Below are 25007 nucleotides of genomic sequence, written 5' to 3' on the forward strand. Positions count from 1 at the left end.
TTTCTTGGTTGCCATTGGTGACATCTTACTTGGGTGATTCTCTGGTCATCCTGATGGTTCCCATCTTTCTGGGTTAATGAGCGAGAACTGAGAAAAACCTTCTCAAATACCAACAAGTCTTCTTTCGCTTTCCAACACGAGAATCGCTATATTTACCTGTTATTTCCGTACCTTCCTTCCCTGCTCTTGACCAGGTCTAAAAAGTTTCAGTCCTTCATTGAGAGCTGCCTAGTGAAGAACCACAGCCAGAGACCAACCACGGAGCAGCTGATGAAGCATCCCTTCATCCGAGACCAGCCCAACGAAAGGCAGGTCCGCATCCAGCTCAAGGACCACATCGACAGGACTAAAAAGAAGCGAGGAGAGAAAGGTCAGTGCAGAGGGGAGGAGGGTTGGTGGAGAAGAAGCAGCAGTCTGAGCAGTCCTTGACCTCTGCCACGTGCTCAGACATCGCTGTGTGGGCATCTCTGCCACGTGCTTGGGGATCCCAAGGCACATCCATGCAGGTGAAGCACGTGGGTAAAAGGGGGAAGACACAGAGGAGTGGGTTGCCCACGGTCTCAGTACCAGTTCCCCTCACTCAGATGGCTGAGTTTGTTTGCAGCTTCATTAAATTCAGTGGGTGTGATCCTCTGTGTGACCACGCTTCTTGTGGTTTTGGGGACAGATTGTTTTGTTTGGTTTGATTCCTCTCCGTCGTTGAAACGAAAATAAATACCTGTAACTAAACAATGGGCGTTCATGCAGAGCAGACAGGTGACTGTCATTAGAGTTAATCAGTGTTTTTAAATACTTCTTTTTCCCCCAATGAAAAATGATGCCTTTTATTAGTCCAGGTGGTAATTTCCGCATGGAACATCTAAGCTTTGATTCATTAAAGTGTGTATATAAAATTTACGTTCGCATAGATCCGTGCTGGCGTGTGGGAGGGCGAAGCTGCTAAGCTGAATTTTCCCCAGCTCACGTATTTCATGCCAAGTGTGTTGATCTGTGTGACATCCCTGCAGCACCAGCGATGAGCAGAGCTGTGCAAACGAACATCCAGATAAGACCCTTGCCCCAGAGCAATTCCGCTGACTAGGAATAACCTATTAAACCGAATGTTTTCAGTGAACTCTCCAGGCCCTATCAAAGTCCTCTGCAAGAAAGATCAGATAGCAGAAGAAACTTGTTAAAGTATTCGGCTGCTTGTGAACTGAATTTTAATTTGAAAGCTCATTTGTAGAATCCAGCAAATTAATACGTTGCTATTTCTCTTCTTATTGGTAGCAGAATTAATTTTTCATGCGTACCTTCCAGCCCCTTGTAATAGATTTCACTACAATCAAAACAATAAAATGGGATCCCAGTGAAGTATTAAATGTGTTTAGTCTGGCAAATGAAGGTTGGACCCTAGAGATGGAGAGTAATTGGATAAATGCAAGCCTTTCTTTGACTATAATTCCCTTCATCCGATAAAGATGATATCCCAACAGAAATTGCAGCATGTAACACAACATTGCAGTGAGCTTTTGTGTAGATATCTTCATTGCCTGGAAATTACGTGGATTTGCAGAGGAACAGCATATGTTTAGGGAAAGAGGAGCTGGTGCCTTCAGAGCCTTGCTTAAATCCCACCTTCCTGTGGCTGTGGCTCCAATAGCTGGTGGTGCAACTTCTGTTGCAGAACCATCCTGGAAAAGGGGCTCACTCACTGTCATAGGGGGATAAATTCTCATTTTGTGGACACCCTTGTCTTTTCATCAAGGGACTGTGGTTGTCAGGGCTGTTGCCCACTGTGCTGGTGCTTCCCTGGCCTTGTGGCCCCCATAAAACCACAAAATGCAGAGCAGTAATGCTGCTTATTCTTGGTCATGCGAGGTAAAGAGAATTGGCTGTTCTGCCTTCAGAGCTCTGGGGTTTTCAGCCACTGGAAAAACAAGTGAATCCAGCAAAGGGCACTGATGAGCAATTCTATTCCTAGATGAGACAGAGTACGAGTACAGTGGAAGTGAGGAGGAGGAGGAGGAAAATGACTCTGGAGAGCCGAGGTAAGAGTCAGCATTTCATTTGGTGCCCTTACAACCCAGCTTGAATTACGGGCTCATATGAACCAGAAATGGAAAAAGGACAGTCTGAGCACTGAGTGCTGTTCCCTGGCAGAGCAGAGGAAATTCTCGCTGCCGGGTGGTGCGTGGGTATAAACTGACGCTCTGGATCACCTTAGCCAAAAGCTGGGGAAGAAAACCCCATTGCCTGTGGAATCTACGGCACGGCACGGTGCTGTCATGGGAATGGGGAAATTGAGATGTGGAGAAATGTGAGGTGAAATTAAAAAACTCTTTACATCCAAGTGTAACTCCCCGCTTCCATGTAATTTTTCACCATGAAACCTCCCAGGTGCTGCTGCAAGCAACCGTGGGTCTGGAACTTTCTTCGGTGACATTTTTCAGAGCCGTCGTAATTAGTATCAGGTTATTCCATTATTTCACCGAGATAATGTAGTATTTTAATAGCTGGCAGTGATTCACATTAGATGTGCTTTGTGCCCAGCTAAATATAGTGCGTGCCAGCCACTGCAGCACCAGGGGCTTTGGTTAGAAACCTAATGTAAAGGAAACCTTTCCTTGACAATGAGTAAATGACCGGTGAGCCATGAGCAAAGCCCTGTCACCTTGCCCTGCCGCTTGCCCGTCCCTCCATCCGCTCTGCCCAAGCTCTGCCGGGTGTTCAGGTGCTGTTGGAGGGGAGAGGAAAACCCCACAGAGGCGAGAGGCTCAGGGCTGCAGGGAAGGGATCTAAAGATGCTTCTCCCGTGTGCAGCTCCATCCTGAACCTGCCCGGGGAGTCGACGCTGCGGCGGGATTTCCTGCGGCTGCAGCTGGCCAACAAGGAGCGGTCGGAGGCGCTGCGGCGGCAGCAGCTGGAGCAGCAGCAGCGCGAGAACGAGGAGCACAAGCGGCAGTTGTTGGCCGAGCGGCAGAAGCGCATCGAGGAGCAGAAGGAGCAGAGGAGAAGGCTGGAGGAGGTAACTGGCCAGGCCTGGGCTGGTTTTGGGTGCAGCAGCGGGATTTCTGGTGGCAGGTCCCGAGGGACTGCTCTCAGCCTGGTTTAAGGTCACATGCTGACCTCTCTAGTCAGTGACCCCAAACATTTTGTTACACGGGCTCATCCTTTCGGCCTAGACACCTCCAGCCACTCTCCCCACCACGGCGAGTGTTGCCAACTTCTGTGAAGGTAATAGAGCTGGTTTGCTATAAATAAGCCCTTGGATTACCAAACCTAAAGGGGTCCCTGAGCTACTGAGCAGGTTGAGCCCGTGACTGGGGTGACAGCTGTATTCAGTCGAGGTGGGCAATCCAGCATCTGTCAAGTGCATGGTGGTTATTTGCTCCTGTGGATTGTTAGAGTTGAGAAGAAGCTGAAAAGCTCTGTTTGCCCTGTCCCTGGATCCATGTGCCATTTGCGTCCCATTTAATCCCTAATTTCAACTTCAGTCCTTGCAGTCCCTGCCAATTACAATTTCTCATGCAGGGGAGGGGCAGATGCCTGCCTGACTTGTGCAATGATCCATCTGTGCCCCGAAGGATAAGATTTCATTACCCTTGTCTTAACATACCAGCCACAAATGCAATCGGTCATAAAATTATCCACCCCATTTAAAATCCAGCTGCAGGATTTGACCGTGTGACTTTGGGTGTCCCCGAGCTGCCATGTGCCATGTGCTCTGGAGAAAGCGCTTGCTTTTGCTTTAGCTCCTGATTCTTGTTCTGAAGAAGTTCACCAAAAAATAAAGGGGCTTTTCCCCATCTCTTGGGCTTTTTTGATGGGGTTTTGCAAAAAGACGCCCATTGCCTTGGCCTGAACTTAGCCCAGGTGATTAACTGAAGCGTTCAGGGTCATTAAATTAGCTTTCTGAAGAGGTCACCAGTATGTCTGATAAAAGGATTTGTGGTAAATGGACCATTAGAGCATCCACCCCCTTAATTTGCACGAGCAAGAGGTCTATTACTCTGGTCACCAGTCTCTCCCTGTACTGGATAATGCCTCAGGCCAGGGCCACAGACGGGAAGGAATTTCAGGCAGCTGATGGTGATGGTATGGCCCCTCTTCGAGGTGGTCCTCTGAGCCCCTCCAGGGCAAAAATCAACACAAGCAAATCCCAGGCAAAGCATTTTTTCAGTCTGGTAAGTATGTAGGTCTGTCTGTTGTCAGAGCACAGAGTGTTCAATACTTTGTAGGTCAGGCTTTGCTAGAGACCAGCACCCAACCCAAGGACGGCTTTGAGAGAGGACAAGGTTTGCAGAGATGCACCCCAAAATCCCCTGCCCCAGTGGGTGTTTGTGAGGACTGTTGTAAGGAAGCCTGCTTCTGCCTTTGTCCCAGCCTGCTTGCTGCAAGCAGTACAGGAGCACAACAACAGCAGAATAAAAGCAGACACCAGATTAGCTGCAATCCTGTAATGAATACAATGCTCGCTGCTGTATTAATATGTTCTCTTCACATAGAAGAAAATTGTTCTCTCTTTGCTGCTTCCCAGGCAGGTTTTGAATGGAGGACTAATCCCTTTGCTAAGCTGCAGAGCTCTGCCCTGAGCTACAGAGTTGCTCCCTTGCTGGGCCGGGCTGTGCTCAGTCCCCTGGGCTCTGCCAGTTCCCTTCTGTTGTGTCCCCAAGTCATTAAAAGTTAATGCCACCATAGCCAGGATTTAAACCCAGTGCTTTTTCTAGTGGCCCTGAGCAGCCCCATTGGGCTCTACACCCACTGCTTTACAGCTTTTGGACTTCAGCTGAAAGGGAGATGGAGCACAGCTGGCCAGGAGGTGTTTGCAAGCTCCTGCCAGGTCAGGAGAGTGGGGAAAAGCAGGGGGGCTGTAGTTGAAGAGCATCCTCTGCCTCCCTTGATGTGATCAGTCCCATGGGCTCAGCCAGGATCAGGGCAGATGCTGGGGCCAGCTGGCAGCTGTGGTAGCCCCGGCATCTTCTCAAGTGCCCGTTTCCTCAGGTCCATCTGGCCACGGAATAAAATGAGCTCTGCTCTCTATTAGACACCGTTTGCGTGGCGAGCAAGGAACAGCTGAGTTGCTATGGTGAGGATTAAAGCTGGAGTCCTTGAAAGAGGTACACACCTTCTGTTGCAGACGTGGTGGGTTGTGAGAGTGGCGAGGACAGATGCTCCTCAGCACGGCTGGCCGTGGCTTTGCCAGCTGCAAGGTGCCCCAAATCTACAAACCCAGAAAATCTGTAAATGCAGAGAGTAACAAAGTTTCATCGCTGCTGCAAAGGATATCATTTGGTCCTTGCCCTTCCTGGATATTTTGGGGCAGGAAGCATCTGATGGGCAGACAGAGGTAGCCAACAGGAGCTGTCACAGCTGCCCTAAATTTGGTGTGGCTGCCCTGATGCTCCCAGCACACTGCATGGATGTGGAGTGCTGCTGCGGCACTCAGACCCATCCCAGAAGCACCCAAAGGCTCCAGCAGCAGCCAGGCTCTCTGCTTTTTCCAACACCAGCTTTACACTAACTTTTGTTGATGACTCTTGGCCAGGGATTTATTTTGGTTAATGGGAGCAGGATTTCTTCCATGCTAGTTTATAGTCTGACTAAGATGGGGTGTGCCTCCAGCAGGCAGCACTGGTACCAGCAGATCTCTGGGAGGAGAGACAAGTGGAAGACTCAGATTACTGTGTTTTCAAAATAAATTTGACCTTTAAAACACAGTCGTGCAGCCGGGACAAATAAACCCTTGGAGCTGGTGGCTTTTGGGTCTCCTAAATCAGCCTGTTGAAGCTGCCAAACATATTGCTGTGTTTACAGGAAGAGCTCCTACTCATAAGATGCTGTAGAGGTGTCCAGGCTGAGGGAGGGAGTTGGCATTTGGGCCCAAGTGCAGCTCCAAAAGGATTGACAGAGAAGGATGCCAAGCTCAGAAATGCCTGGACTTCATTTGTGCTGGAGTTGCACAGCAGAAGAGCTGAAGAAAGGCCTTAGTGGGATAACTGGCCCAATCCCCTGTCAGGGCAGACCTTCAGGAGGTTTGGTGGTTTTCCAGTGCTGTCTTTAAATACTGCCAGGGGTAGAGCTCCTGCCCTTTCTCGTGTCTCATCTAACAGAGCTCAAAATGAAGGAATCTCATTCTCATTTTTTTCTGTCACCTTGATCTTCCTAAATGGGGATTTCTGAACCTCTCACAAAATACCTCCCACGTTAGGGCTTTTTTGGGGAAATCCACCATCTCCTGACGCTGCTCTAACAATAACATCAAATGCATATAGGAAGAAGTCAAGTGAGGAAGTCTTCTGGTGGTCTCTTTATGTTCTTGGTGCCCTTGAGACCTTGCTGCCATCCTTTGCGTGTCTCCTTGCATCTGTTGGACGCTTGGGCCTCCTTTTTCAGGAGCTGACCAATTTCCTTCTCTGAGGCTGAATCTTCTTCCAGGCAGAGAAATCTCTCCAAAGAGATTCAGATTTGCAGCTGTCTTTAATTGCGGTGGAAGTAAAAATGCCCAAGCTAGCTTTGAAACCGGGACTTTCATGGGAGCAGAGTTGCAGCTTTGTTTTCCCTCGTGCAGAAAGTTGGTCTCATGAATTCAAAATGTGCACCAGAACTAACCCTCAAATTAGAGAATTAAATATCAATAGATCCAACAGCGCTGCAGAAAATGTTTGTGTCATGCAGGAGGGTGAATAGGCTTGAATATATTTTAATTTTTCCCTATATATACATATATTAGATATATATAGTTCCCTAATCAGCCTTCCATTTGTTGCTGGCACAGAATGAGCCTTCCTGCACTGGTTTAACCACCAAAACTCCAGCTGAGCTGTAGGAATAACACATCCTGGGGTCAGGAGCCTTAGGGATCCTGCAAGACAAATCTCTGTGCAGACCCTTGGTAGCAGGGGGCAGATGGAGTCAGAGATGGCTTTACACAACCTCATTTTTTCCTTTCTAGGTATAAATGAAGGTCAGATTTTTACAGGGAATGTACAAGGGAAATCCAAGCATCTTGCTGTTTGCATGTGAGGTTTCAGTTAGCTCATTTACGGAGCTGGGATTATTCCAGGGATAAAAAATTGCTGAAGCTCCTGTAAGTGTTAAAACCAGCAGAAAACCATCGACTAGAAGCTCTTACAAAGCAATGCAATGCAAAAAAAAAAAAAAAAAAAAAAAAAAAAAAAAAAAAAAACACAACAAACCACACAGTAGTTAATTATAAGTAAATTTAGGTTATCTAAAATGGTGGTTTGTTATTTTCTTCTGCATGTGCAAGTGTCCTGTAGCTTGTAGGAACCTTGTCATTTATATGACAGCCCCTTCACAGTTGTGTGGTACCTGAGGACACTGCAGTGGTCCCAGCAGCATTCCTGCACCCATTTCCAAGGAGAGCTGTGTTACAGCAGCCCCTGTAGTACAGGTTTGAGCTAAACCTCATGTGTCTCTCATTTTCCTTTGGTCAGGAAGCGTGTAGGGCTCATAGTTTCTGAAGCATGAGATTTTTTTCCTGCACAGGGCATCCCTTCATGGTGATCCCAAGTAAAAGTTCTGCAGTGGTTCAGAGCAAATCACATCCCTGTTTGCCGTGGTGGGAAGTTCTGACCCAGTTTCTCTACCAGTGGGAAACACCTCTCCATGCTCCAGTGTTTGGTGTGTCAGGAAAGATGATGTTCCAGCCACAGTCACTCTTTCCCTGGTGGCTCAGATAAATGAGCCTGTCACAACAACGCAACCACCTAGAATATTTGTTTTCATTTGTCACTTGGAATTCCCCTTCCACTTCTTTCCTGGCTCATGCTGCTGTTTGGGAGGAGCAAGCCAGGGTTTCCAGGAGCTTCTTCTTGCAAGTGTCAGTGCCTCTCTGAGCTCACAGGGTTTGAGGGGCAGCTGCAGCTCTCTCATTGCTCGTAGCCCAGGATGTGTCTGATCTAGCAAAGTGAGCTTGCTTTTTGAAGTCCTTGTTTCATGCCAGGCCTCCAAGGGCGTTCCCACCAGAGGTTTTGCCTTCATGTGTCTTCTCTCATCAATATTTAAAACCTGTCATATCTGGTGCAGTGCAAATAAGATCCCGTTCTGGCTTACAAGCAGCTACATATAGCTTTACCTGCAGAGTTATATAAATGCAGTCCTAATTAATTGGTGCTCTTGCCTTGCATGAATAATGGATCCGGATAGTGTAAATACACACGGTAGTTTCAGGCTTGGAGAAATGTGGGAAGTGTGCTCTTGCAGTGGGAGAGGGAGGGCAGAAAACAGGGAGAAAAGGAGGCAAGGAAAGAGAGATCTTTGAATCTCCCCCTTTTTTTTTTTTCCTGTTTCTACATGCACTTGTTTTCAGCTGCATCTCCCTGACCCAAATCCCTCCTTCAGCAATGTTCCCCAGCATCCTAGTGCTGGGGAGACTGAGGCATTGCTGGAGGCTTTGCCCACTGCAGTGCCAGGTCCTCTCCAGATGTTTGCCAGCTGCTGCAGCGGGGCCATGCAGGGAAGGCAGCTGATTCAGCCCTGCTCTGCTGGGCTGCAGCTACCAGCTGAAGGTGCTGGTGATGCTGCCCTGACAAATGACCTGCTTATAATGTGACCTGACAAATGTGCTGTGGAGCTGGAGGGAAGTGCTGCACTCCCGGCCTCTGTAAATGTGTGTGTTGGATCCTGCTCAGAGCCTCAGCCCCAAGAGCCTGGCTGCAGCAGGGTGCAGGGGGTCTTTGGGTGTCCAAAAGAGCATCAGGCCCGGCTTTGAGGGAAGGTGGTACCTGTGGGCCTCAATTCTCAGTCCTGGAGGTAAATGGGTTTTTAGAAGGGTGGTGGTGAGATGCTGCCTTGGAGGGAAGGGGCCAGAAGTGAGGCAAACTCACATGGTACCCAGGAAAGATAGTGTGCTACTCCCTCCTTGGGAAAATGGCTTTTGTCTCCTTCTTTGGAAGGATTTGGATTTGTTTGCCTACTAGATTGGAAGCGAAGACCATTTGGGTGATTTTTATTTAAGAGATTGCTGTGGTATTCAGGGCCTTGCCTCCTGCCAGCCAAGCCCAGCCTACACAAGCATTATGTGCTTTATTCAGCAGCGTGCCAGTTTAACTAAAACAGCCAGCCATTAAAACCCACCCCAAAACCTGTGTGACACAGCTGGGACAGGAAGCTCAGGTTAACATGTATGCAGCACATTAGTCAGAAGATCCGTGCTTCAGAGGTCGTGGAAGCATCACCTGAGGAGGTCAGGGGGCACTGGCAAAGCCAAGAAATCCTGTATATCACCAGAGTGACCGTGTCCCTCTGCAATTTCGAGTGCAGAGGTCCAAAAGCTACACCCAGGCCCACATTTCCCTGCTGGCAGAGTAGCACATGCATCCCCTGCGTACGTGGGCAGTGCCAGTGGCTGTGCCTGGCGTGGGACACTCCCATGTCTGGAGCTGGCAGGTTGTCTCAGGTTGGATGCAATTTTTCCTTCCTTGAGGAGAGTGGAGTGGCTCTGATAAATATGGCTATAGATGGCACTAAAGCTGTGCTACAGCTCAGGGAAGTCATTGGAGTCCGTGTTGATGTTACATGTGCGTGAGGAGGCAGCAGCAGGACAGACAGTGGCTCCTGATGGAAATGTTGGGGGTCTTTAAATGTTTGTTACAATATCTGTAGATAGATTTATCTCCCTGAATGTCTATCTGTAAAGATATCCCTAGATGTACATCTCCACAGAGACACAAATATATAGAATACGGAGGAAAATACAGTATCTATATAGGTATCTACAGATGGATACAGCTTTTAAATCCATCTATACAGTGCAGGTTCCTGCAGAGCAGCACTTCCACACGGAGTCATCTTGGTCTCTGGAATGCTCAGCCAGCTCTTTCAGCTGCTTACTCCAGCCCTCCCCAGGATTCAGTGGATGCATGGCATTGCCAGCTTCTCCGGTGACAGCGTTCCCTCTGCAGTCTGCTCAGCCACCGGAGAGAGAAAGACAGGGAAAAAAAAGAAGAAAGCGCCAGGTTTCTGCTTCAGCGGGCGCCTTCCCGTGTGCGTGGGGCTGCGCCCAGGAGGTGATGGAGGTGATGGAGATGATGGATGGAGTCAGGGCAGGCAGCTCCAGTGGCCAATGCTGGCATTTGAGTGCCCTCTGCCGATGCTGGCTGTGGTGCTGCAGTGAGGGGCTGCCTTGGCTGCCAGCCCCTGCTCCCGGCACGCTCTGGGCAGCTGCAGGAGTTAGGCTGGCTTAAAAGCAGATGTGTGGTGTTCCCAGGGTGACTGACAGCAGGCTGTGGGTTGTCATCACCCCAAAACTCCCCGGACTGCTGTCAGCAGCAGCGTGGAGCAGGCAGGGATGCACCCAGGAGGGAGTGGGGCAGGCATGACCTGAGAATAGCAAGGAAGGTCCAATCCTGCTCATTTGATGCTTGAAAAAGGAAATACCCTTGGATTTTGAGTCTTTATTGTTGGTTTCTGGTCTCAGCAAACATAAAGAGGGGGGCATTTCCCTCTCAGTAGGCAGTAAGGCCCTCCTTCATCCTCAGGGGTGGGTTTGGGGCTGAGATGTGTTACCTGTAGGCGATGGGCTCGTGTAGCTCCCCGGTGTCTGAGGCCTGATTTAACCCCCTGGTTGGCCATGCTGGAATGTGGGGACCATGCACTGCCCCCGTGGCTTCATCTGCAGGTGGGAGAAGAAATGATCTGGTTCTGGCTGGGAGGGTGCTGTGGGTTCTCCACAGCCAGTGCCAAGCAGCAGAGTGTGTGAGGATGGAGTGGGATCACAGAGTCCCAAATGGACCAGCCTGCTGGCAGGGCATCTCCTTGGATGGCTTGGGAGCCTTCTGGGTCTGTGGGCGAGGGGACACCCCAACAATTATGAGAAAAAGGAGCTCCTGGGGAGCAGGACGGGGATGCTGACCTGTACCCCGTGCCCCCCACAGCAACAGAGGCGGGAGAAGGAGCTGCGGAAACAGCAGGAGCGGGAGCAGCGCCGGCACTACGAGGAGCAGATGCGGCGGGAGGAGGAGCGGCGGCGCGCAGAGCACGAGCAGGTAACAGGGTGGGAGTGGGGCCATCGCCTTCAGCACGGGTTCCTCTGCCTCTAATCAGAGATTTTCTCGTAAACACTCATTTCTTACCACTTGAGAGCAAATTGCTTAATTGTTAACACCGCGTGTGTCGCTTTCACTGCCGTTGTTTATTTCTGTGTGGATCCACTTGCTGGCCCGCAGATGTGAAGGCACTTGCAGGTTTTCCACACCCGCTTGTTGTTGGGGTCAGATTTGTTATTATTCTTGGGTAATGTTCTCCATTTCCCAGTGGTTTCGTTCTTGTAGAGCGGTGGACCCCCTGGGCTCTTCGGGCAGGGATGGAGGGTGCCCAGGCTGATTGATCAGATCGCTTGGACGGGGCGGATGTGGGTGCCCACCTCATTCTCCTTCCTCTCCGGAAATACTGGCTCTTTCACCTTCTCTCTCTTTTTCCTTTGATCCTTGCTGCCCATGCCTCCAGGAGTACATCAGGCGACAGTTAGAGGAGGAGCAGAGACAGTTAGAGATCCTGCAGCAGCAGTTGTTGCAGGAGCAAGCTCTACTTCTGGTAAATGGGAGGCCACGGCCACGCTTGCCGCTTTCTGCCCGTGTCGCGTCCGCATGCACCCGTGTCCCCCCAGTGCCTCCTGACGTGCCCAGACACGGGGGACACCGCTGTCACCAGCCTACCCGGAGCCTCCTGTGCAGCTCTGTGGCTGCAGCATGCCTGGATCCCCCGTTCTGCTCGGGGCTGGGTCCCCTCCTGGTGCACGGCTCTCGCTGCGTCCCCTCCGCAGCATTGGCGCGCGTGTGCCCTCGTGAGAGGAGCAGCCCCGGTCGCTGCTGTGAGGTTTTGGAGGCTGTTTGCGGCATGTTGGGGTGTGTTCGAGCTGTTGCGTGCCTGCATCCATCAAACCCACCCTGCCATGCTGTTCTTCATGCTCTGAGTGAAGGCTTTTGTTTCAATTTCCTCGCAGGAACACTGTCTATTCCCTTGTGTGCTGTTTGCATTCTAGGTGTCCTCTTTTTTATTTAATTTGGGTTTGAGTTATCCTTTTTACTGCTGGTAGCTGTTACTCTTACTGCATTTTCTTTTAATCTACAGGGTTGTTTGTTTGGGGTTTTTTTGTCTTGCTATTTTATTTAGGAAAAAAAAAAAGCCCTCATGCAAGCCATTGCCTTTTGAAAGGACTTCTCAAAATTATTTACTCTTTAAAACTCAGAGAGCTGTAGGGATTCAGCAAGATCACACAGTTGGCTTTGCAGTCTGGCTCTTCCAGGATCAATTAATTGGTCCTACAGAGGAGTTGGCTTCAGTTGGGTTTTGTCTGACCATAAAATCATGAAATTATTTGGGTTGGGAGGGACCTTAAAGATCATCTCTTTCCAACACCCTGCCATGGGCAGGGACACCTTCCACTAGACCAGGTTACTCTGAGCCCCAGCTTGACCAGGTGATGTTTTGGCACCCCATTGAATTGATCCTTCATCTTTCTATCCAGAAAGAGTGGTAACTCCTGAGCAAACATCAGCCCTCAGTGGGTCTTGCTTTCCCTGACAGGGCAGCACTCACCTCCCCATTCCCAGTTCAGTGGCTGCAGAGCATCACTGGCAGAGTCACAACTCTGAGTTTGTTGGCTCTGCTGTCTCTCCTCGGGGATGCTTTACAGCTCAGTCCCCAAAGCCTTTCAAATCAGTGAGCTCTGCCAGAAAACACCCTTTCAGATGCTCAGGCCCCTTTGTTGACCCAAACAGATCCATCTGGCTGGGCACCTTGTCACTGTGTTTTCTCCTGGGTAGGAGTACAAGCGCAAGCAGCTGGAGGAGCAGCGGCAGGCGGAGAGGCTGCAGAGGCAGCTGCAGCAGGAGAGGGACTACCTGGTGTCCCTGCAGCAGCAGCAGCAGCAGCAGAGGCAGGACCAGAGGCCAGCAGAGAAGAAACCCCTCTACCATTACAAAGAAGGGATAAATGCCAGCGAGAAGCCAGCGTGGGCCAAGGAGGTAAGGGAGAGCGGGGAGGAGGATGTTGGTGCTCGCCTGCATCCGCAGGGCCGGGTCTGAAATACACCCAGCAGGTTGTGCTCCACAGGGTGGGGAGCCAGGAGGTGCCATCAGCTGTGCTGGGAACACTCCCAGCTCGCTGCAGTGTGTCTGGGTGTGTTTGTACAAACACAGGGAGGTTTTTCCAGGAGGGCATGCGAGGAGGAGGGCGTATCCCTCCTGGAGGGGTTCAGCCTGTCTGGGGGCTTGTGGATGTAGAGTCATTAAATGTTAAGGGGTTGGAATGGACCTTGAGGATCATCTCCTCGTTCTCCTTCCTGGTATGTCCACAAGTGTTGGGGGGGTCAGGGCTGAATGCAGAGGGTGATTGTTGTGAGGTTCCTTGCTGAGCCCTAATTCTGCAGGGGTTGGGCAGCTTTCCCTCCACCCAGGCTCAGGGCTGTGTCCCTTGGGGTTGCTCTTTCCTGATCTTTTCTCTCAGGCAAAAAGAAGTAATTTTAATAGTTGTGACATCTTGAATATTAATTATTGCTAGTCTAAATAGTCTTGGAAAGATTAAGACATGTATTGTCTGCAGTGCAGATTCAGGATCATGTGCAAACTTTTTCCTTAATCTCTTTGTGGTGGCTCCAGTAAGACTGGTGCCTGCTCTTGCTATTAAATTTTCTAAAGTTCTTTTTTGTTTACTTTTGTAACCCTACTCCTGGGCAGAAAGATCTTTTAATAACTTCCCTATTCTTCCTACTTAGTAGGAGCACTGCTTGGCATCCTTTAGTCCTTGCAGACATGTGATGTGCATCCAACATGTAGCTGGTCTTTCCTCTTGACAGTCCTCAGCTGCATCCACAATACCTGCAAGCTCAAGGAGTTCAGCTCTGTATTGCTAAAAAAAGGCAACAAGAACATATCTTGGCCTTTCTGAACCATCACAGAGGTAGATACGGGTGTCTAAAATTCTTCTCATCTCTTTACACACTTGCTTGGATTTTTCTTTTGTTACCTTCCAGTTCAGTCTTCAGTCTCATTTGGTGGCAGTGCACCAGATGATGGATTTTCACGGGGTTGCATCATCATTCTCCAGCTCTTCCAGTGAAAGAAGAGGTTTGATAAGTGGGGTTGCAGATGAGGTGTTCCAGATGTGCTGAGCTGCCTCTGACAGGAGAGGCTTCCCCCTGGGTGGTGCCTCTGCAGCTCTGGGCAGAACTGGGTCACTCTTGTCCATCTGCTGGAGTGCTGAGAGTAGGTAGTGGGCAGGGAAGAGGGAATGAACTCCGTCCTTCATTGCCTGGTTTTGAGTAAACCCTCTAGAACGTCGCAAAAGTACTTCTGGAACTGTCTGCAAAACTTTAGCAAAGATATGTAGAAAGGAATATTATTTTTTTGTCTGGGGTGAAGGAGAAAAGTGCTGGATTTAGCTTTGCCTTTCAAACACAAAGGCCCATTTCTTCTGTTGCATGGGGCTGGCATCTTTTTGATGCTGTCACTGGAAGCAGGACATTGGGAACTGCACAGTGTTAATAAGAGCAACAGAACATGGCCTCTTACCCTTTGCCAAAATCATAGGGAAGATGAGGTTTCCTGTTGTTGGGGAACTTCTCCAGCTTCCACCAATTAGCTCTGCAAACCATTTATTCCTTACCCGTGTCACTCTGTCTGGTTTCTAATTAAATGCTCCAAGCTGTGGCATCTTTCTGCTGTTGGGAGCAGTAGTTTGATGTACTGCCTCAGCAGAGCACCCTTGGGAATCCCCCAGAATGACTCCTCTTGCCTCCATCCCGTTTTATCTTCTTTTTAGTCCTACTTTTAACACAATTCAGGTACTTTGCTGCATATATTGAAGGCCCACCTTTGCTGGCTCCACAGATAGATTTGTGCTGATACTTAATGAGCCTACCATGGTTCTTGCTATAGTTTAGCAATTTCCATACCCAACCCATGCATGCTCATTTAACAGAAATATTGAGACTTTGTTTTCCTGTGGGAACAATGAAAAGACAAGTCTGGTGCTCAGCCTACAGTTTCTGGAGGCTGTGCAAAGCTTATTTGGATATTTCCTGAGGATTTTACATTGCATCCCATACTTCCCTTGTTTTTATGGGTTTTTTTGGTCTCAAGTCTTCTCTCTGAGGAGCTTGATCACCACAGCTGAGCCCTCCCTCATGCTGTGCCCGTCTTTGCTTTTCACGCCTCTCCTTTGTGCACACATTTTCCCACCTCACTCATTTTCACAGGGTGACCCCAAGACCCTGCAGAAGTGGGATAAAGCAGCAAGGTGAGGCTGTGGCCAGCCACCTTGTGGTCATGTCCCTGCATCCCCTGGCTGAGGGACTGGCCTGTTGGTGATGACAAAGCTCTGGGTGAGGAACCAGCCTGTGCTGCATCTCTCACGGCTTCCCTGAAGCACAGTCGAGGATTTCTCCTGATGCTGAATGGAACAGTCTGAGCAGATAATCCTGCCAAGATGCATGGATGCACACTCCCTTCTGCTGCCCCTTCTACTCATCTTCTTGTTATCCAGGGTTATCCACTGGAAGTTAACTTGGGATGTAGCTTGGGTGCTCTCCCAGACCTGCCCTGTTTATCCAGGCACATCTCTTATAATTATGGACTGTTTGGGCATTTTTGGAGATCATGTTGGGACCCTCTGGTGATCCAGCCAGGGATGTCATTAGCACTCTGAGCTGTGGTCCTGTAATTAGCAGCTCCCTTTGCTACTGACTTTTCTGTTCTGGATCAGTATTTGCTCAACCAGGTGTTGCAGAGAGCCAGGGAAAGCTTGGTCAGCTGGATTTGGGCAGGAATATGCCACACGTGACTGTGCAGAAAGGAGGGGACACGTTCAATCAGACGTTTTCCACATGGTGGCTGGCCCCTGTGGTGCTTTCCCGCTGTTCAGAACTTCCCTGAGAGAGCTCATGGCTCAGCTGTACATCATGAGCTGCTCTGTTCTCTGCAACAGCCAACGCCCACATCAGCTCCTCCTTCAGTCCCCGTGGCTTTTATCCTGCTCTCACTTTGAAGTGATGTATTAAAACATTAGCAGCCTTCTACTGGGACTGCACAGACACTGCTAAGGATGTTTCCTGTTTTGGGGAATCCTGAGTTCAATTAGAGGTGGTCTGTACTTGAGCAGTGATGAACTCCTGAAGGGTTTTGCTGCTTTTTACCCCTCTCTGTCTAACTGTGGAATCAGTAGGGCCCCACCAAGCACAAGCTGGAGAGTCCCAAGAGCATCTTCTGCTGCGCTGGTGCCACAAGGTGCAAGCAAGGAGATACTGGCAGTGGGAAATCAAGCACCTTTCTCCTTCCCAGTACCCAAACATCCCCATTTGATCCCTCTCCTGCCCTCTCCTCCACAGCAGCTCGGACATCCTCCACAATCAGCTGCACATTAGGGCCTGGCACTGTGCCGGGAGCAGCTGGAGCGCCCGGCGGCGGCTCCGTCTCCGCCTGTCGCTGTTGCTGCCAAGGCTTGGCTGATGAGGAGAGGGACTGGAGCAGCCTGTGACCCAGCACTCGTGCTGCTGCTCCCTTTTCAGAGGGAGTTCTCCTTCTCACCCTGCTCCCCTTCTCATCCCTGCATCCCCTTTGTTGGGCAGTGCTGAGCAGAGCTCTGCACGGCCTCTGCTCGCGGGTGGGCAGTGCCTGGGGAAGGTGTGGTGGCCTTTGGGCACTCAGCAGTAGCCCAGGTGGCCCCTCATGAACTTAAAAAGGAAACAGGCCCTAACACAAATTTCATAGCTAGACTTTACTCTGTCTCATGCTCAGTCTCTCAAAAGGGTTAATTTTTACTCATGTAATGGTTCTTTTGTTTTGTGCTTACTTAAAGGAGAGCTGTGCTTCTTTCCAGGCAAACCTGTTGTAAATATTGCCTTTTAACGTGGCACCATCCACGGTGGAATCGAGACACGCTAGGGGTATTTAACACTTTAATGACACATAAATAAAATACACATCAGATCTCGAGGTATCAAAAATTCTGCATAGCATATGCTGCCTGAATATCAATGCACAGCCTAACTGCAGGATGGCACGGCTGGCTGAGCTGAAACCACCATCAAGGGTGGCTGAAAGCAGTGGGTTTGAGGTTGATGTTCTCTCTCAGTAAAAGAGGTTTTTTTCCCCTCCTGTACATGACAAGGTGCCAGACTCAGTAAATTCAGATCAAAGCCAACAGTTTTCTGGCTGCCATGTTTATTCTTTTATTCAGATCAAACAAAACTACTCATTGTGTTGTTTATAACAGTGAAGGAAAATGGTCCCCTTGCTTAAAGATCCATTTGAGAAGCAAGAGCTGCTCAAGAGTCATCTTCTAGGAACATCTCTCTGAGGTCTGCTGCCTTTTCTTTCTTTTTTTCTTTTTCTTCATTTTTCCATTTCATATTCAGAAATAAATTAAGCATATAAATTCAAGCAGTCCTTCTTGAGCCTTTAAAATGCATTTATCGCACAGTCTGATGGATAACTTGGATTCCATGATCACAGGATCACTTAGGTTGGGAAAGACCTCCGAGATCATCAAGCCCAACTTGTGACCGATCACCACCTTGATCAAACAGTAGATAGGAGGTACCTAAAGAGAAAAGAGCTTTCTGTGCGTTCAGGCACACCTCGGATTTCCACTGGAAATGGGTTCTCCGGGGCGTTGACGCCTCTCCCGTGTCCCGCAGGTGGAGGAGCGCTCGCGGCTCAACCGCCAGAGCTCGCCGGCCATGCCCCACAAGGTGGCCAACAGGATTTCGGACCCCAACCTGCCTCCTCGCTCGGAGTCCTTCAGCATCAGCGGCGTGCAGCCAGCCCGGACCCCACCCCTGCTCCGACCCGTGGACCCGCAGGTAATGGTGCTCCCCCGGAGCCAGGCTGCTGGGGGTGCTGGTAAGGAAACAAGGAAGAGTGGATGGAAGGGAAATAGCGCCTGGCTCCCTGGCTTCTCAGCCTTGAGCGTATTCATGAGTAAGAGCAGCATCTGCATGCATGAGTGTGTTCCTCTTGTCACCTCCATGTGTTAGCAACATCACGCTGGTTTATACCTTCCTTTGAAGCATCACGTACTGGTTACTGCTAGAAACAAGCTGGAGGACCAGGAGGAGCTGCTGCTCTGGTCCAGTGCAGCTGTTGCTCTGATCCTCTTTGGATCTGGTTTATGTAAAGGACTAAAACCACGGCGCCTGGTACAAAAGACCCGGGATGCTTTGATGCTGAGGATCATCAGAAAGAGGTTTTGCTTTCTTTGCTGCTTTGATTCAAGGTTTTGTTTTGGTTTTCCATTGAGTTGACATCAGTCACAAGCACATCTGGAGAGGGCATAGATCACCATGACTGTCACAGAGGAGGGGCATCGTTATTTTAGGAGTTTCTCCCAGCCATGAGGTCTGCAAGTACTCTGCCACCAAAAGCCGTAGGAGTGTCAGTGCTGGCTCTGGTCCAGCCCCTGGAATTGCTCCCACAGATCCACAGACTCCAGCAGGGATTTCAGAGGGAAGTACAAAGCCTTTGCTCCAAGTTCAGCTGGGCTTTCTATGGAGTATGTGCCAACTAAGTGCCAGCCACCTGTAGCACCTCCAGTACAGAGCCAGCTTTACACAAAAATATGCAGGAAAGCCCTGAAACACACTTTTTCTGTATGCGTTGGGAAAGTGGGCAAATCCCACTTCACTGTCACCCCTCTGACTGACCAGATAATTTTCAGCGACCTTCTTGGTGTCCTGTACCATCAGCAGCTACAAGGACTTTGGTTTGGCAGTAAAATACTCATGAAAGAGTTGCTTGAAGCCCAGAGCCCCGTGTCAGTGTATGCATACAGGTGTACCCATGAGACATGGATACGTACAGAGACATGAATGTAGAAATTTCAAATAAAAGTCACCACCCTGTTGTATCAAAGGAGTGCAGCTTCACAGAGTCCTGGGAAGAAGCTCTGATTTCACAAACTGTAACCTTGTGATTTTATCAGATTTCCCAGAACAGATGTCAGTATTCCTTAAACTTGCAACCTGTAGGGCTGATCCATGGGAGCCACCGAGACCTATAGAAGCTCATGCCTCAAGATATTTTTTAAGCCATCTATGCCTCAGAATTCCTGATGATTGTTTTAAAAAATCAGTTATTGTTTATTATCTTTTCCTTTTTTTTTTTTTTTTTTTTTTTTCTTTTTTTCATTTTTAACATGGAAAATCCATGCCAAACCTCATTAGCACAACCACAGAGGTGCAGGTGTAGGAGCTGGACTTTGGGCCAGCAGCAGCAGAGCCTGGGGCGGGCACGGTGTGTGCGGGAGCGTGATTTTTAACAGATCTTGCGTTGGAGTGATGTAAGTCAGAGGTTCCTGAAACCAAGGCAGTGCTGATCTCAGACCAAGGGGGCTTTTCAGTGCATCCAAAGTGCTAATCAAATTTTTTTTTTTAAAATCAAATTTTTAAATTCTTTTTTAATTCCTTTTTTTTTTTTTTTTTTTAACCCTCCATTTTGACTGATAGTTCTGTTTTGACTTGGTGCTTAGATTCCACATCTGGTCACTGTGAAATCCCAAGGAAGCTCCTTGTCTGGGTCTCAGTCACTGCATGAACAGCCTGCAAAGGGACTGGCTGGGTTTCAGGAGGCTCTGACGGTGACCTCTCACCGCACTGAGATGCCAAGGCAGAACTCGGACCCCACCTCAGAAAACCCTCCTCTGCCCCCTCGCATTGAAAAGTTTGACCGAAGTTCTTGGTTACGGCAGGAGGAAGACATTCCACCAAAGGTAACACAATTGCTCCTCACTTTCAGCACCTCAGAGGCAAATCCCAGAGCTGAGTCCCTCTGGCAAAGCAGAGTGGGCAGGACTGAGCCCACCCCAACAGCTCGAGGCTCTGCAGTGGGTGCTGATCTGCCCAAGGGGCTGCATTTCCTCAGGCAGGGCTTGCAGGACGTGCTGGGAGCTGCTCTTGGCTGCAAAACAGCACTGCCCTCCAGCAAAGAAAGTTCTCGAGCTCGGACAGAGGCCAAAACAAATTAATCTCTTCTTTCCCTTGGATAAAAAACAACCTTCTGCTTAAATAGAATTATAGGAACATAAAATTTGTCATACTCAATAAGACAGGTCATTTTTAGTCCAGTACCTCGCTTCCAGTTGCGATCAATATTTGATGGAAGACTTGTAAGGGCTCCAGCAGCTTTATACATTCATTGACATTTTGGCAGTGTCTGGCAGTACCTCTTTAATTAGGATTCTTCTGGGCCAGTATTTCGATTGTGTTGTTTATACACCTTCACTTTGGAAGAATTATAACTTGGCCATTAAAGTTCCCCTTACAGTGAATCAGTGAATCAGGCAGGAGGATTTTTACAGAGGAGAAATGATTATAAATTGATTAGTGACTGAGAGGCAGTATTTGTCCCTGATTGAGAGGCAATTTTTCCATGTATTTACAAAGTGAGTGGCTTGCCTTTTTCGGAGCAAAGTCAGAGTCACCAGGTAAGCCTCCCTGTGCAAGGGATGTGTGGTGGTGTCACAGGTGTTAATAATGCTCCTGTTTCTGCTGTCACCAAGCAAGAGGAGACATCAGTGCTCTGCTGAAGGGAACAGCAAGCCAACAGCTCCTGGAACTGTCTGTGTGCTTGGCTCCTCCATAGTGCAGGAGGGTGGCTGCCTGGTTTGAACCTAATTAAGAAAAAGCCCCTGCAATTTAACATTGGCTTTTGCCATGAGTCCTTTGAGAAGGACACTCAGCTGCAGTGATGCCCTTCGTGGTGAGACCATGGCTGCTGGGGGAAAAGCTGCTCTCCAGCACTGTGCAGTGTTTTCCCCCTTGGCTGAGGGGACAGGGGCTCTGGGAGGGACTCCCACCAGATCACATTTAGGGCTGCTGTGCTGGCTGTACCACCCATGAGGAGCCTGACTGCACGCTGCACTGCCCGAGGTGGGTCTGATGTGTTTGCAGGCAGAAACAAAAGGACTGCCCTGAGAGGCAGGACCGGCTGTCTCTGTGGTCTGGGGTCTTGTTTCTGCCAGTGCTTATGGCTGGATGCTTCAGAGGAAGGTGGAAAACTCCCCAAGTCCTGACTGGAGAGTACCCTACCTGGAGGGGAGACTGCTTTGTACCGAGACAAGCTGCAGCTGGTGATGCTCCAGTCTAAAGCATTGCCAGCTCTCTAAATCTTTTCTTATCTTGCCTAATGCAACCGTGTGTTTATTCTTAAAAAAAGCCAAGCCTAATCCTTTCTCTTGCTAATCCTGACAAGCCCTTGGCCTCTCTGTTACCTGGTGCAAGGTATTGAACGGTGAGTATTGTCTTGCCTCTCCACATCGCCTGAGGTGCTGGGGGATGAGGCCACTGCACCCGTGGCCGTGCAGTGATGCCTGAGCTCCCTCGGGATGGGGGAGAGTTCCAGGGTTACCTCTCACTGCCCCTGTAGGCTGTGGTTGGCTTTGGGTGTTGGTGCCGAGCCCTTCTGCCAGCAGCAAGGTTTTGGCAGCAGCATGTGAAGGTCACAGTGTTTAATCCCAGTGGCAGGTGGGTCAGTCTGGATCTTCCCACTGTCAACCCTCTTGTTTGTCCACCAGTCAACACCTTCTGTCTGCTGGCATGTGTCATATCGGAGCTAGATAGAAAACCCCCGTCGTGCCTGTTAAAATGCACTTCAGTCTCAATTTTACCTTAAAAACTAGTTTTGTGGCTTTTGTTAGATTTAAATTATATCTATTTGTGTGTCTCTATGTGCCTACATTTCTTCCAAAAGTGAGGGCCCTGTTTGGTGGTAGCCAGGCTGCTCTGGGGGCTCCCGTGCCAGGAGCATCCCTGAGAGCACCTTTGCAGCTTGCTGCTGCCTCACGCTCCAGCGATCCCTTCTAAAAGCTGAGCGCCTTGTATTTTAGAATTGCCCTAAATACTGCCTTTCTCTCAGTGGGAAATCAGCTGTAAATCAGCCTTGAGGCAGTGCTGGCAGGTGATCTCGTGATGGCCCAGGCTGGGTGACTGCAGATGTCTCCACTCTTTTGCAGGTGCCTCAAAGAACCACTTCCATATCCCCTGCCCTGGCAAGGAAGAACTCCCCAGGCAACGGCAGCGCCCTGGGGCCCCGGCTGGGCTCCCAGCCCATCCGGGCAAGGTGAGGACACGGAGGGGATGGGCAGGAGCGATCCCAGCGTGGCTCTGCTGCACTGCCCAGGGGCTGAGCTCCAGCCCTGCTGTAGCTGACTGAACACCACGACATTTGCAAGGCTTCTCTTGTCTCTGGGATGAATTTTTGCACCCATTAGTGATTTATAAAGACAAGGCTGCGAGCGCTGGAGTCCCTGGAGGCTTTGCTCCCTTGGCTGAATGCATTCCTGGGCATTGCAGGGTTTGGAGGGGGATGCTGCATCTGCTGCTGTGGCGTCAAACAGGAATTTGGGTGCTCTCCTTAGTGGAATCAGGTGCTGGTTCTCACCTCTTGCTGATCAGTGGATCCCTGTAAGCCAGTGTGGAAGTCTCAGTGGTACATTCTGTACATTTCTTATGCATCAGAGCAGTTTTTCACATATAATGACTGAAGAATGTGCTGCAGGACTGACACTCATGCAGCTTGCTGAGATCTTCTCTAGATGTAGATCAAGGATTAAATTCCTTTCAGCTTCCTAGGGCTGGGCCTTTAGCTTAGCCAGACCCAGCTCTGGCCCAGCAGTGAGCCGCTGAGCAAGGTGCTGTGCCACTGCTGTGCTCCCATCTCTGCCGTGTCACAGCTGTCCCTGGGCATGTTTAAAAGGAGCAGGGAAGCTGACAAGCTCTGCTCAGAGCTGGATGGAAGAAACACAGCTTAGTCATGCGAGAGCTTGTCTCTGCCTCGCAGAAGAGACCTCAGACGGGCACAACCCGGGAGAAATGCGAGTTCCAATTAGCCTTGCGTGAGGGAGCGCCTTGGTTTCTTCTTCCTGCCTTGTCCTCAGAGGGTGAGGTCAAAAAGTGAGTGTGGGGATGTTTTCACTGTGCGTGCTGTCACCAGTTTGAGCACACTCCTCCCTTTCCAGCTCAGTGCCCCCTCTGTGCTTCGGCAAACTCAAAGGCAGCAGCCCCGAGTCGCTGGCAGGGGCAGCAGGAGGAGGAAGAGTATTTCTTGTTGTTCTCTTTTTTTATTATTACTATTTTTAATTAGGATAAAAGCATATTGTGGTTTGTTGCTCTTCTTTGCCAAAGGCTGAACCATTTTGCATTCTTGAAAATGTTGTTCTTTTTAATTAGCTGTTGCTTGAAGGGCAGTTTAAAATGCAGAGGGATATTGGACTGCGTAGTCTTTATAAGTGATGGTGTTGAAAGTAAAAAGGATAATGGGTGTCTGGGATTCAGGTTCAAGGTTGCCCAGTGTTTCCTGCACCCTCACTGTCCCTGTCCTGCTCAGTGCAGGTAAATACATCACTTGCAAAGGTTTTCAAATATACTTCATTAGTTAATTTAGCTAAGGACGTCAGCTATACAGCATGAGCTGGAGGCCTTCAGTTTGATGCAAATTGGAAATTATTAGAATGCTACCACATGTCCATTAAACTTAAGTATTCACTGAAAGTATTTCATACTTCATTTCTCTCACAGTAATGTAATATTTTTCCTTTTTCCCCATTGGTTCTTGATTCTCTCCATGCATAAATGTAAATATTACAGAATATATCCCTTCTTTTATTTGTCACCCTGTTGTGACAAATGGGGGAATATTTACTATACAATTTAAAGAGGTCTTTGAATAAGATCACTTCCAGAAACATTGTATAAAACTAAATTGCCTAACTCTGCATGAACATCTCTTCTGATGTCATTTCAATGCCAAGTAAGAATTAATTTCCTAAAGGCATCTGATGCCCAGAGAGATATTAGTCACTCCTTGTGTATCAAGGACGCTTTTTATTCTAGATTTATCTGTGTTCACAAGGGTGAGAGAAATCGAGGAGGAAAAGTGGGTATCTGATGCAAGTTTGAAGTGAAGCCATGAAAACTGGGGACTGTGAATTAAGTGGTACAAGTGATCTGCAGCCTTGTTGCAAACTGGAGATCCTTGCTTTGCTGAAATCTTTGTCTAACAACACATCACAACCTCCTGCTTTTATGGAGAATTTTGGTGCCTAATAAGTTAACTCCAGCTTTGCAAATCTACAGACAGGGGATCGAGAGCAAAGGATCTTTCAGTGGTTGCCAAATTTTAAAAAATAAGAGCAGAAAGCTCCTCTAGGCAATTTTCTTTTGTCGTGGTCATAGTGCACCCAAAATTGTTGCCCTCAGCCTCGTCTCCTCCAGCTGAGGACTCTCCTGGCCTTTGCAGCCGCCCCTGTCAGTGAGGGAAGGGTCTGGAGCCCTGGGGGTGACCCTGGCTGATGGTGCCCCTCTGTTTCGTCCTCCTGCAGCAACCCAGACCTGAGGAGGACAGAGACCATCGTGGAGAGCCCCTTGCAGAGGACCAGCAGTGGCAGCTCCTCCAGCTCCAGCACTCCCAGCTCCCAGCCCAGCTCCCAGGGTGGATCCCAGCCTGGCTCCCAGGCTGGCTCCAGCGAGCGCAACAGAGTCAGAGGTGAGCTTGGAAACATCCCTCAGCAGCAGGAACACTTTGTGAGGCTTCCTGACAAGCAGGAAGGGCAAGAGGCCTGTGTTTTCTTAAAAAATAAAAATCAAAGGATCCATCATTTCTGATGTGCTTTTGTGACCTGCTGGCCTCTTTGCAGGCAGAGTTGCCAACAGCCCCGTTTCCCTGGAGGCTGGTGTAAGATGGCCACAGCATCACACTGCCAAGTTGCCTGTGCAAAAGGAGGTGGGGGTTATGCTTTAGAGTGAACAAAAAAAACCCCAGTGTGCTTCCTGTCTTCCTCCACCCAGGTGCACCTCTTCTGATGTGGGAGTGTGTTTCACTTTTAATTGATAGATAATTTGGGGGGGGCTTTGTCTTTGTGCCTGAGATGGGATGAGAGGGGTGACGTAACGTGTAAGGAGCTTTCCCTCAAATGGTTCCACCAGGCAGCCGTGCTGACATGGGGGTTATGTTTGTAGCCAAATTGTTACTTCTCATCCTAGAGCCCCTCCTGAAGATACTCCATTCCCC

The 25007-nt window shown here is 49.3% G+C and overlaps 1 protein-coding gene across 6 annotated transcripts in view; it reads left to right on the top strand.

The window, feature by feature from the left end:
* Positions 1-25007, top strand: part of TNIK (TRAF2 and NCK interacting kinase) — a 149495-nt gene that overhangs the window by 101254 nt on the left and 23234 nt on the right. For 3 of the 6 annotated variants that reach the window (XM_040074032.2, XM_058421902.1, XM_040074033.2), the window contains exons 10-19: positions 195-370; positions 1964-2030; positions 2803-3007; positions 10881-10991; positions 11452-11538; positions 12771-12971; positions 17642-17806; positions 19471-19710; positions 21952-22058; positions 24319-24482. In XM_040074032.2, the coding sequence (XP_039929966.1) occupies positions 195-370; positions 1964-2030; positions 2803-3007; positions 10881-10991; positions 11452-11538; positions 12771-12971; positions 17642-17806; positions 19471-19710; positions 21952-22058; positions 24319-24482 (1523 nt within the window). The remainder of the gene's footprint in view (positions 1-194; positions 371-1963; positions 2031-2802; positions 3008-10880; positions 10992-11451; positions 11539-12770; positions 12972-17641; positions 17807-19470; positions 19711-21951; positions 22059-24318; positions 24483-25007) is intronic. The other 3 variants (XM_040074035.2, XM_040074036.2, XM_058421903.1) reach the window with 2 other exon arrangements.

This window comes from Hirundo rustica, chromosome 10 (genome assembly GCF_015227805.2).
Source record: "Hirundo rustica isolate bHirRus1 chromosome 10, bHirRus1.pri.v3, whole genome shotgun sequence".
Classification (NCBI taxonomy): domain Eukaryota; kingdom Metazoa; phylum Chordata; class Aves; order Passeriformes; family Hirundinidae; genus Hirundo; species Hirundo rustica.